Raw genomic sequence first — 13,059 nt, forward strand, 5'->3', positions numbered from 1 at the left:
CCACCCGCTGATTTTTGTGAATCTCTGTCAAGATTTTTGGTATCCATCTTGCACAAAACTTGTGGTAACCGAGCTTTTCGGTAATGATTTCGTGGAACAAACTTCGTGAAATTTGTGGAAAACTCATAGAGAGTTCCGTTATTGTGAAATTACGGTTTTCACGGACTGCGGCATTGACTTTTTCGACAAGTTTGGCAGTCACTATGCTGGGTCTTCCACTTCGCTCTTCGTCGTGAACATTAGTTCGGCCATTTTTAAGTTTTATGACCCATTGACACACTCCCCCTTCAGTGATTATGTTGTCCCCATACACTTCACAAAGCTGCCGATAGATTTCTATCGGTGTAAAGTTTTTTGCAGTCAGAAATCTTATTACAGCATGCACTTCACACTTCGCGGCATTTTCAATTAATGCTGACATTTCAAACTGTCACAGTAACTCGACGGAGTACAGCACGAACCTCTCACTAGCACGGCAGGATGCCGACTGAGCGGCGGAATGCCGTGACGCCTAGATGGCCGCGATAGCCCCACCCCTAACAGACACAAACGAAACATAATGTACTTTGTGGATAGCCCTCGTAGTTTCTACATATATTATCTCCTTTTTTGAGATAATGTCATATGCTGAGGGTAAATCTATAAATGCGCATCCGGTTTGAAGACCTTTTTGAAAACGAGCTTTTATAAATGAGGTTAGCGCCAGAACACAGTCGGCACAGCATCAGCAACTAAAGTCGGCCTGTCGTGGAATGATTAATTTATCGATTGTAGAGGAAATTCTGTTCTGTAATAATCTCTCTAGGAGTTTATAGCACATGATTAAATGTGATGGGCCGATAGCTCTACGGACTATCTGATGGCTTTCCCAGTTTGAGAACAGTAAGGATTCAGGATTTCCTAAAATCATTGGGGATGTCACCGGACTGGAGGATCTCGTAAAAATTCAGCAGCAACTGTTTCGTGGACCGACCTAGATTTTTCAAGAACTCAGGGAACACACCATCTGGGCCAGGCACCTTTCTGTGTTTAATTTGCTTCAGAGCTGAATTTAGGGTTTCCGTTGGGAATGCCTGTGACTGTTGTGAATTGTGTGGGAGTGAATGAGCTGTTGGAGTTACTGCCCTTTTTTTATTATCTTGGTGAATGTGTTTCTGAAGATGAAGATTTTGAAATTTCCACGAGGCAATCGACAATTTGGTTGTTATCTGTCTTCTCCAGTGGGGGGAGCACCAGCGCCCAAATACCTGAGGAGGCTCCACCTCTTCCTACTGGAGTGTGCAAAGTTTATTTCTTCTGTAGTCCGTTGCCACCTCTGTGCTCTGGTGGAATTTAATAACTCTATTATTTGGTTTCCAATCAGAGGATCTCCAGTTTCTTCATATCTGTTTAGCAATACTTCTGTATCCCTCAACCGACCCAATATATAATCGTTACGAAAACTCCGAGGTATGTTCTTCTCGGCTGCGTCTTTCGGGATGGCTACAAATGTCTTAGTTTCCTGCAGTAGAAGGAACAATTTGAATGTTCAATTTGCTCTCTTTACAGAACATGTCGAAGTTTGATTTTCTAACAATCTATCATTTTAGTTTGGCCGTTTTAATGATTAGAACTTGAAGACGTATCGTGAGGCTGACGGGCTTACACTGACTTAGGGGAAACTGTTTAACACTTTATGGCAAGAGGGCATTGGGCTGTCAGATTGGTCTCTATTGACGAAACGGAGGTTTTTCTGCCACCTAGCCGAGTGGAAAGTTTTACTTTCTTTGGCATCATACAGTAGTTGCAGGTCGCTAGCTTCCGTCAATTTCACCACCGTCTCTGTCGTTAGATGTGATCCCCTGGAGGTATGACGGCCATCGAAGTTGTCGACGTATACGACTCGCCCGTGTATACGGCAGGGTGAGGCACAGTGGTTATGTTGCAGTTGGGCCATCTTATTTTAGGAGATTTGTATAACAAAACAGTGGTTATGTTTTGGAGTTTTAAGATTTCCAGGCCATCTTGAGTACAAACCACAGGCTCTGCACAAAATGCAATCAGATTATCTTTTACGTAGATTGCCGAACTGTGTGTGCTAGACGAGGCATAGGTTGCTGTCTTTGAACCCGCCTGTCATCGAGTTCATTGGCGTTATTCGTGTGGAGTTCTCGAAGACAGATGGTGTCGGTGCACTCCTTCTCGGCAGTTCGTGCAATGCACTCGTCCTTCGATCTGGACATCTCTTCGCAGTTCAATTGTAACACCCGGACTGAAGGTCCGATTATTTAAATCGAGTGGTTGTAAAGGGTGACCACCTTTCGTGTGGTTCATTTCGGACGTCAAGCAGTGTTTGCGATTGTGCTTCTCGATGTGAGTAGCCTTTTTGTCTGTTACACCATTACCTGGGGTGTACCCGTAGGTGGTGGTCTACTCGCACACCCCACATTACTGGTAAGCTGACATTACTTTGTTTGCCACTACTTTCAGTATATGTACTAAGATGGTATCTGTTCTTTCGGCCACTTCTTCTGTGCGAATACACAAACAGTGCCCGAACTCTTACGGGAATCGGCAGCGCGCCGCGAGTGATGAGTATAATGGGCGGGGCCACTACGAATGTAGTGCGGGACAATACGTCGAGAATGTGGGTTTCGCGGGAGGCGTGCCAGAGATAAATCCCTGCAGTCGCGCTATCCTCTGTGCCCTGGGTGGCTCAGATGGATAGAGCGTCTGCCACGTAAGCGGGAGATCCCGGGTTCGACTCCCGGTCGGGGCGCACATTTTCGTCTGTCCCCATTGACGTATGTCAACGCCTGTAAGCAGCTGAGGGTGTTCATTTCATTACGATTTACTTCTTTCGGTGTTGTGTTGCTTTTTGTCTTCTTTTTGAAATTTCTCACATTGCCTTCACAAGGAAAATGTGTTACAAGAAATGCATGTGACACAAGGTAGGTTGTTACACTGTAACATCTAGCCATCATGAAACTGCAACAAATTACCCCATATATCACCAATTCATATTTAGTTACAGATAGGAATCATTTTTCAACTGTAAAGTAATTTTAAACATTTATCACTACCTCCAGTTAGGTCTTCCACGTGGTAACGGACTTGCACTGATATACAAAATGGCTACGTTACTATTAAAAAATACTCGGAGAAGAAAAATTACAGACAGACGGAGTAACAGTGTTTTCCCTCACAGCCTGTCTGGTACTGACAGCCCACCCACCAGTGATCGGCTGGAGAACTGCACCGTCGAGAGCTACCATCTGTTACGGAGCCATCCACGGCGTGCCGAAATTCACGTGTGCGGACCACGGGCGGGCCGAGGCCCGTGCTGTCAGCGCGACATTTCACTTAGTACTCCGGTGTGGCTCGTTCCGGTCAGCACGACTCTCTGAAGTTCGGTAGAATTGTGGGGCGGAGGTCGTTCACAGGTCAGGTGGCTGTTTGCAGAAAACAGGCAGTCTAGCTATCTACTGTTACGAGCCCTTTAAAATGACTGGCAACGATACCAGGGAAGGACGAGATGTTGCAATTTGCTTAAGCATTGAGTGTTGCAGATTTGCTATGAAGCGACATTATAATATTGTGCAGAAATAATCTACAGATTTAGTTGGCAATGAAAGAGCAAAAATTACAATGATCCACCGTTCGAATTCATTGTTCTCTACATGAAGGAGGGCTTTGTGCTAAACTTTATGGCACGGAACATGTAAAGAAAGTGATGTTATGAATGGTTAAATTTCCAAAGTCACTCGCATTATTCTGCTATCACTTGCAACAGTTTTCAATAGAATGGAGTGAAGAGTGTGGAGACTTTATTTACAGGACTTACCAGTAAGTCTCCCCTGACCCACGGTTCTGGTTGACTTTTCTAAGCATTGCATCTGTATTGGGCCATTCCTGATAGCTGTGGAAGCCGTCTGTATGGGCAGAGTTGCAACTTTTCTGCTGCTGCCAGAAACAATTCACTATACAATGTTCTGCTTTACGAGTGGATTGCACCATGTTACTTTGCCTCTTCCAGCAGCATGCTGCGATACTGTGCTGCTGGTAATCCAGTGTACGTCAGCACTGCAGAGGCAGATTGACCGGCACCTCGTGTCAAATTGCGACCGGCGCGGAACTCGGCTTGCCGTTCCGCAGTGGTAGCTTTCGACAGAAGTGCTGCACCGCACACATTCTTCGTTCTCTGACGGATGTACGAATAAGCACACACTGATCGTGTTTGGAGCCATTTGGTAATAATGTTGGCACAGCTCACATTTCCAGATTTACCACACACAAATCAGAAAGGCTCAAATGCTGCACTACTCCGTTGCTTACGTGTCGGTGCTCATATACCGACTTTGGAGTTGAGGTGCATTGCGTGTATGCTGTAGCAACACCCTAAAATGTAAACCTTTTAATCACCTCTTATATTTTCCCAAAAATTAAAATTTTATGTTACCATTAAGTAGCACTTGATATGTGTAATGTGAATCTGTAGTTAAATTTTTATCCAGGCTGTGTGTGTGTGTATGTGTACACACACATTAATCCATTGCTTTAAATTATTTGTATTGTCATAATAAGGTTTTGTATGAGAAACAGGGTACCTGACGCAAGATATTTTGACTTCCTGCATTGTTCGATATAGCTCAATTGTTACGAATGTCTGTTTCTGTGATGCACATAGTAGAATAGTTCAGTGCTCTCATATTGTGGATTTGGTGCAATTATGGTTTGTGAAAGATGGCTTCTGTGAGCAATTATCTCAATTCAAATAAAAGCTGGCTCTGACTGTCCACTAACGACGTTAGCTGTAGTATCTAATGGGGAAAACAAAAATCAAAAAGTATAATCATTTGCCACAACAGATCAAGAAATATATTTTAAAAATGTATGGATGGAAGCATGAATTTTCAAGCAGTTTTTATTATTTTCCAATATGCACAAAATTTACTTAACAGAATCAAAGAAATTTCAGCCAGAGGGAATCGGTTAGGTATCGACAGAGTGCTTGCAGCTAGTTTTTGAATGTTGAGTTGGAACACAGCAAAGTCAGGACACTGGCTGTCCTCTTGCCTGTAGTTACATGTTGCACTCAGTTTTGGCAAAATCTGAAACTTATCTTGCTCTTGTAAAAATGTATCCAGAAAACTGATGCTATGAAGTGTAGTTCCAACTGATTTAGATCGAAAAAGAAATGAATTTCAAAAGTGGTCCATCCCACTTTATTTGCACTGTACCGTAGTGTATGGGACGTTCCAGTTTAACAGTTTACATGTTATGCAGGTAAAGGGCCGCACATCTGTACGTGCTCCCGGAGATGTAGTCGGGATCGGAAAGCAGTATCGGCTTGTAATTAATACACAGTGTTCAGGTTCAGTAAAAGAATCCGTACCAGTCTATTTGCTCATCGTGTTTACGTGGCGAGGACTTTCAGGAGGGCGAGAGAAGGTACCGTATTTACTCGAATCTAAGCCGCACTTTTTTCCGGTTTTTCTAATCCAAAAAACTGCCTGCGGCTTAGAATCAAGTGCAAAGTAAGCGGAAGTTCTGAAAAATGTTGGTAGGTGCCGCCACAACTAACTTCTGCCGTCGAATATATGTAGCGCTACACAGGCATGCTTTGCAGGCACAAAGATAAATATTGGTGCCAAAACCTCTGCGTCAGTAAATAAATTGAAAAAAAAAAGAAAAAGTGTAAGACGAGTTTTTTTATCCGCCCCGAGTTTTGACCACTGCATTTTCATACATTATCCAACGAAGTAAATACAAATTCTATGTTGTTCATCTTCGAATGTAGCAGCATTTCAATGTACTACGAAAATCCGACTGGCAAGACTATTTGGGATGTTTGTCAATATGGCCAACTCTACGTTCTGAATTTTTTCCTATCTGTGAGAAGAGATGGTTTCTATGGTTGCTAATAGGAACTTTTATGAATTGCGAATCACATGCAGTATTCTCTTCAACATAAGAATAATACGAATATAAACATTTTGCCATGTATTCTTTCATGTTTGCTGCTATCTCATTTAAATCCTGTCTGCCTAATAACCTATGAAACTAGTGTGAGACAGCAGCAAATGCGGAAGAATATACATATCATGTCACGTTTATATTCGTATAATCGTATTATTCTTATGCCTAATATTGATACAATCAGAAATGAAGCACGGCACTTGACTAGATTTTTAAATCTAAGATGACTCTAATTTCTGTGCAGAATGTAATGTACAAAAGAGGCGTCTGCAAAGATATTCAAACGGAGAAAAATTTTCGCTAAACTCTCGTTCAGAACATCTGTCAAACGCAGTCTATTATTTGGTTCTTGTTGATCTTTATCAAAGAAAGCAGCAGTGTAAGTAACAACAAATAGCAGTCTGTTGCCATTGTTTCGCTAATGAGACAATTCCTTTCTTTTTTTTATTGTAAGTGGCGGTAGCGCGCACAAAAGCAAGCCATGGCGAGAGCGGCGACAGGCCGTAAACACTTATTATCAGAATGCGACAAACAATGCACGACACAGTACAATAATGCATTTTCAGCCTATAGTGACGTAAACACCTACAACAAAGAGAACGGCACTTATCAGATCAAAGAAAAATAAGCAATTGATTCAAACCAGACGAAGCACGCCTGACGCATAGCAATGGCTACCTGATAAAGCTTAACTGCTAAGCTTACGACTCGAACCAAACTACTGTAGCTGTATCATCATTTATTCTACCTAAATTGTGTCTCATATTACAATAGACCAACTTTGTTTCGATTTGGAGGTGCAGCCTAAAACTTCTCTCCCCCCTTGAATTTCGAGTCTCAAATTTCAGGTGCGGCTTAGATTCGGAAAAATTTTTTTTTCCTTGATTTCGAGTCTCATTTTTCTGGTGCGGCTTAGATACGAGTGCGGCTTAGATTTGAGTAAATACGGTAACTCAGGTAACTTTGGACCCATCTCGAAGGAGAAGGGAAACTTTAAAGGTGGAGGAACTGGCGGTGACTCGGAACAGAAGAGAGAGAGAGTGACAGTGCTGGGACCCTCAGACTCCCCAGCCACGTGCTCTGCCGATACGATTCGATTGTCAGTGCGGCTTTGCTGATGACGGTTCGCCCTATTCCACTGTGAAGCAGTTGTTTGTCGTCACGTGAGCTGAAAGGTGATGGACAAAATAGGTGAACTCTTCGTAAAATTTAAATAATAAAAATTACTTTTGTTCGGGGCCTGGGGCACCTTCTACACATCTCTGCCTTTGCAGACATGTCTGGAGGAAAACCAGTTTGCAGATATTGACACTCCTAGGAAGTGTATTTACTAGCTCGTCCAAGATTTTCAGATAGAAAGATGTTTTTGAGCTTCAGATTACTTACAAACATATTTGGCACACATTTTTGCTATCTTATGGTACAGAATTACACTTTAAATGAAACAGGGATCTTGCCGGTCACAGATTCGCTATCAAACCGACATCATTACAGTGCTACTTTTATGATCTCCGGGCGTAGACTGGCGATTCGGGATGAGATGTCGCTGTTCAAAGACAGGCATAAAAATGTGATGTGATTTCTGAAACTCTTAGTGTTTTCATATTCTGCTAGGTTAGATATTACTATTTTGCATGGACTATAAAACTTCACTATTGTTTGGTTTATGAAAAATGTTTCAAGTTAGTAATTAACAAAAGTACATCAAACATTCTTTTTACGCTTTATGTGAAATTGCGTATTTACGAGTATGGCATCTGTCTTGAAATAAATGTTTTATGATTCAAAATTATTTGAAATATTAATTACTGACTGAATTAATTAGTGAGGGGTGTTATCTGATTACAGAAAGATACAGCAACGAAATCATATTGTCAATGTTTAGAATGTTGCAGTCATTAAAGTAAAATAGGTGACTGGGATTTTGAGGGTCTGAACTATTAATGTTACTTATTTTGTAAGTTACGTAATTTCAGACAGTCCTTAACATGTCTTCAGAAAGTTGTGAATGTCTCCTTCCTTACGAGTAGCAACAATATCTTCCCAGCGGCTCAGTAGCTGATAATGTTTTTCAATTATATGACATTGTCGTGGCTCCAGTTAGCTGTAACTTTTAATTACTTTATCTTCCAGTAAAACTAATTGTATAACTAATCAGGAAGGTAAATATAAACAATTGAAATATAAGTGCAACTGATGTTTTACATAAATAACAATTTTACATGTTCTTTTACAGATTACCTATTACATGCCCAACTGCAACCCTTTCTCAGAAGGGCTTTTTATCGGTCTCGTGTGACTCGCTTTGTGGGATGCGATGACTGACCTTAACGGTAGACAGTTCCCAAACGTAGCACTTGCACACATCAATGTTCTATGTGTCCCAGTTCTATGCCACTCTGACATTCTGCACAGGAATTAAATGAAGGTGTTTGTTGTTGTTACAGGAGTTGGATTCTGTGACAATAAAGATGGAGGAGAGTGACAATTCGGAACAGGAGGAGAGTGAGAATTCTGAACACACCAGTGTGTCTGGAAAACTACAGGTAGGAAACTGATGTATATTTCATATTTTCATTTTCATTTTAATCTCTCCATCATCGTTGACGGTGGACTTCTCAGAGGCGTGCATCCACAATGCACACAGTTATTTGTAAGTAACTCTGGTGTTTCTAAAGACATCTATGTGAAAAGTAAAAGCTGTACAGAAAACAGAAATGTGTCAGGGGATAAAGTATCTTTCGAAGTTTTCAACTGACATTACAGCTCCGCAATACGGGCACCGTCCTGACGTCGCGAACTTCAGTACGGTGATCGATCTCTGGTTGTACACATCCCAAAATGTCACACTTAAAAGTGTCACTGCATTAATTCCTTGCCGCTCTTCCAAATTAAGTGGCAATGGAGGCAGGAACACGTGATCCTCGACATAACCCCACGAGAAAAATATCGTACAGAGTCCGGCGACCGTAGGGGTGCTGAAGAAAGGAGAGTCGCGATGGGAAGGCTATCCAGTGTGCTGAGGCAGTTCAGTGTTTGAATGTCTGAAAGAAACTGTGGTGAAGCACTGTCTTGTTGCAAAAATTAAGTCTCCTCTGTCTTGCTGTAATTGTGGCATAAGCCACTGCTGCAGCATGTCCAGGTACACGTAACCAAGCACAGTTTTGTTCTCAAAGAAAAATTGTCTCTAAGCATTTGCAGAAGACGACACACTAAAGACATTAAGTTTAAGTGAATAACAAATGTGATCCTCAATTTCACACGAAGTTACTGTGCGCCAGACACACCTTTTGACAGTTCACCTTTCCACACGTACGAAATGTGGCTTTGTCACTGAAACTCTGCTTTTTTTCTCACAGTTTTCTTATTCACCACCGACTGATGCACGGAACAATAGGGCAGTCTCTATTACACTACTGGCCATTAAAATTGTCACACCAAGAAGAAATGCAGATGATACACGGGTATTCATTGTACAAATATATTATACTAGAACTGACATGTTATTACATTTTCACCCAATTTGGGTGCTTAGATCCTGAGAAATCAGTACCCAGAACAACCACCTCTGGCCGTAATAACGGCCTCGATATGCCTGGGCATTGAGTCAAATTGAGCTCGGATGGAGTGTACAGGTACAGCTGCCCATGCAGCTTCAACACGATACCACAGTTCATCAAGAGTAGTGACTGGCGTATTGTGACGAGCCAGTTGCGCAGCCACCATTGACCAGACATTTTCAATTGGTGAGAGATCTGGAGAATGTGCTGGCCAGGGCAGCAGTCGAACATTTTCTGTATCCAGAAAGGCGCGTACAGGACCTGCAACATGTGGTCGTGCATTATCCTGGTGAAATGTAGGGTTTTGCAGAGATCGAATGAAGGGTAGAGCCACGGGTCATAACACATCTTAAATGTAACATCCACTGTTCAAAGTGCCGTCAATGCGAACAAGAGGTGACCACGAAGTGTAACCAATGGCACCCCATACCATCACGCCGGGTGATACGCCAGTTTGGCGATGACGAATACACGCTTCCAATGTGCGTTCACCGCGATGTCGCCAAACACGGATGCGACCATCATGATGCTGTAAACAGAACCTGGATTCATACGAAAAAATGACGTTTTGCCATTCGTGCACCCAGGTTCATTGTCGAGTACACCATCGCAGGCGCTCCTGTCTGTGATGCAGCGTCGAGGGTAACCGCAGCCGCGGTTTCCGAGCTGATAGTCCATGCTGCTGCAAACTTCGTCGAACTGTTCGTGCAGATGGTTGTTGTCTTGCAAACGTCCCCATCTATTGACTCAGGGATCGAGACGTGGCTGCACGATCCGTTACAGCCGTGCGGATAAGATGCCTGTCATCTCGACTGCTAGTGATACGAGGCTGTTGGGATCCAGCACGGTGTTCCGTATTACCCTCCTGAACCAACCGATTCCATATTCTGCTAACAGTCATTGGATCTCGACCAACGCGAGCAGCAATACGATAAAACGGCAATCGCGATAGGCTACAATCAGACCTTTATCAAAGTCGGAACGTGATGGTACGCATTTCTCCTCCTTACAAGAGGCATCACAACAACGTTTCACCAGGCAACGCCAGTCAAGTGCTGTTTATGTATGAGAAATCGGTTAGAAACTTTCCTCAGTTCAGCACGTTGTAGGGATCGCCACTGGTGCCAACCTTGTATGAATGCTTTGAAAAGCTAATCATTTGCATATCACATCATCATCTTCCTGTCGGTTAAGTTTTGCATCTGTAGTACGTCATCTTTCTGGTGTAGCAATTTTAATAGCCCGTAGTGTATATTACGTACCTGTCTTCACTTTGCACTGAAGTTGCAGCTTTGCACCTTTTCAAGTCACCTACCGTACGGCACCTGTCTTGTGGTTCCGTGACATGTTACGACTTTTCAACTATCTGTGAGAATAAATTACATAGTCTAAGTAGCTGTTTTGCCACACTTCGTCCACATCACTCTGTTATTTGGCCTTGTGTCTAATGCTGAATGCAGTAAAGTGTCTACGAACAATTGTAAGATATGTAGATTTAGCATTATTACATTACAAAAATAACATGCGTATTTCTCCACCTGACTTTTGTCATTCATATATTACAGACCAAACTCTTTACAGTCAAACAGTTCAATTGAGATTAGTGGTAGTCGTGGGGCCTTAACTCGACTATCTCCAATATCTGGGCGGCCACCTATCCATTGATTTATAAGGGGCATTCAAAAAGAAACTAGCCGGAGGCATAATTACAGAAACCAGTACCTGTATGTTGGAGGTATTGACCCTGGCTGTTGAGACACTTGTCCCGCTGTGACATAAGGCGGCGAATGGCTGTCTCGTAACATTCCCGGGGCTGCGATGTTAACCAGTTCCCTACGTACAGAGGGATGTCGTTCTCAGAGGTGAATCGTTTGCCCCTCAGGGCCTTTTTAAGGGGACCAAAAATGGCGTAATCACACGGACAGAGGTTCGGACTGTACGGAGGGCGGCCGAGAACCTCCCATTTGAACTTCTGCAGGAGTGTCGCGGCTGTGTCGGCCGTACGACGCTTTGCATTGTCGTGGAACAGAATGACCCCACGGGTGAGATTGCCCGATCATTTTTATTTGATCGCTCACCGAAGGGCGATCGAGGTTTGCGAATAACGCTGGGCATTCTCTGTCGACCCGTGCTGCAGGAAGTGAATCAGACACCTCGGTCAAAGAAGAACGTCAGAATAACCTTTCCTGCACTCGTGTGGACGGCCTCGGCTTTTTTTGGTGGTGGTGACACTGGACGCTTCCACTGGAGACATTTTGATTCTGGTTCAAAGTGATGACACCGTGATCGTCTCCAGCCACCACTCGTGCCAGGAACGCGTTCCCTTCCCGAGCATAGCGTTGCGGATGAGCGAGACAGTGGGCCATTCGACATGCTTCCCGGTGTGGCCAGAGACTGCGGTGCGCCGACTGGGCACACACTTTGCGCACGAGCAGTCGTTCCTTCACGACGGTGTGGTTTTCACTGTCACTCGGCGGTCCTGGATAGCGAGTGCATCCACCAGCCGGATGATGTCATCAGTAATGTAGTGTGGTGCTCCAGACCGCGCATAATCGGCTAACGACACCCGTCATTCCCTGAAGCGTTTGTGCCGCACCTGACCCTTGCAAGGGACGTGCAGTGTTTGCCGTACACTTGTGACATTTGTTGACGATTGTCTGTTCCTCCTGCTCCTTCCACTGCCAGAAAACGAACACCACCTCTCTGCTCCTCTGTTGACGCCTCCGTGTCACGGTTTGCAATGTGACTGGCAGCATCGGACGATTGGTGCACGCTGCTCTGTATAGTCACGTGACGTGTCTGCGTGCCCTCTAGCGACGGGCTGTGGACTTTCATATTTTGGTCGCAATCACACCTCGTTACACGTGCCACAGTGTTCCCTCCTGACACTGATTTGTGCATTCCAGAGTCTGGCTTGTTTCTTTTTAAATGCCCCTTATAACTTAAATTGAACTTGGTACGTATTCATAAACACACTTCTGTTTCACAATACATTCAGTACTTATTACACTGCCCAGTCACATTAATGTAGCCACCTTTCATAAGTTCAAATAATCACGTCTCGCAATGTGGATTGCTGCAAGACGTGCAGAAACAGTCGGTGGGGTTCCGGAAGGTAACGACAGGGTGTGGGAGCGGTGCGTACAGCCCGACGGAGCTGGTCCCACACATTCTCGATTGGGTTTAAATCCGGGGAGACTGGTGGCCAGGGGAGTGTGGTAAACTAGACCTGGTGCTCTTCGAACAACGGACGTCCTGCTTACAGATGCCCTTGTGTTGAGGAAAAATTAACTGCATTTAGGGGTGGAGACAGTTCCGAAATACAGATGCGTACTTGTTTCGACCTTCCCGAATGGCGAGATCACCCGGGAACGCCAATAAAATATTCCCCAGACCGTAAAAGCAGTCAGTGTTAGGTCATTTGCATATAGGGTTGCATTTAGTATTGTGACAGTCTAAAAATACTTCTTTTTTATTCGATATTATGAAAAGAATTGATTGCTACTCATCATATAGTCCCCCCCCTGAACCATGGACCTTG

General features: G+C 43.7%; 1 protein-coding gene across 6 annotated transcripts in view; it reads left to right on the forward strand.

The window, feature by feature from the left end:
* Window positions 1-13,059, forward strand: part of LOC126108467 (zinc finger protein 879-like) — a 223,442-nt gene that overhangs the window by 73,002 nt on the left and 137,381 nt on the right. For all 6 annotated transcript variants that reach the window (XM_049913711.1, XM_049913710.1, XM_049913714.1 and 3 more), the window contains one exon: window positions 8,406-8,504. In XM_049913711.1, the coding sequence (XP_049769668.1) occupies window positions 8,406-8,504 (99 nt within the window). The remainder of the gene's footprint in view (window positions 1-8,405; window positions 8,505-13,059) is intronic.

This window comes from Schistocerca cancellata, chromosome 11, assembly GCF_023864275.1.
Source record: "Schistocerca cancellata isolate TAMUIC-IGC-003103 chromosome 11, iqSchCanc2.1, whole genome shotgun sequence".
Classification (NCBI taxonomy): domain Eukaryota; kingdom Metazoa; phylum Arthropoda; class Insecta; order Orthoptera; family Acrididae; genus Schistocerca; species Schistocerca cancellata.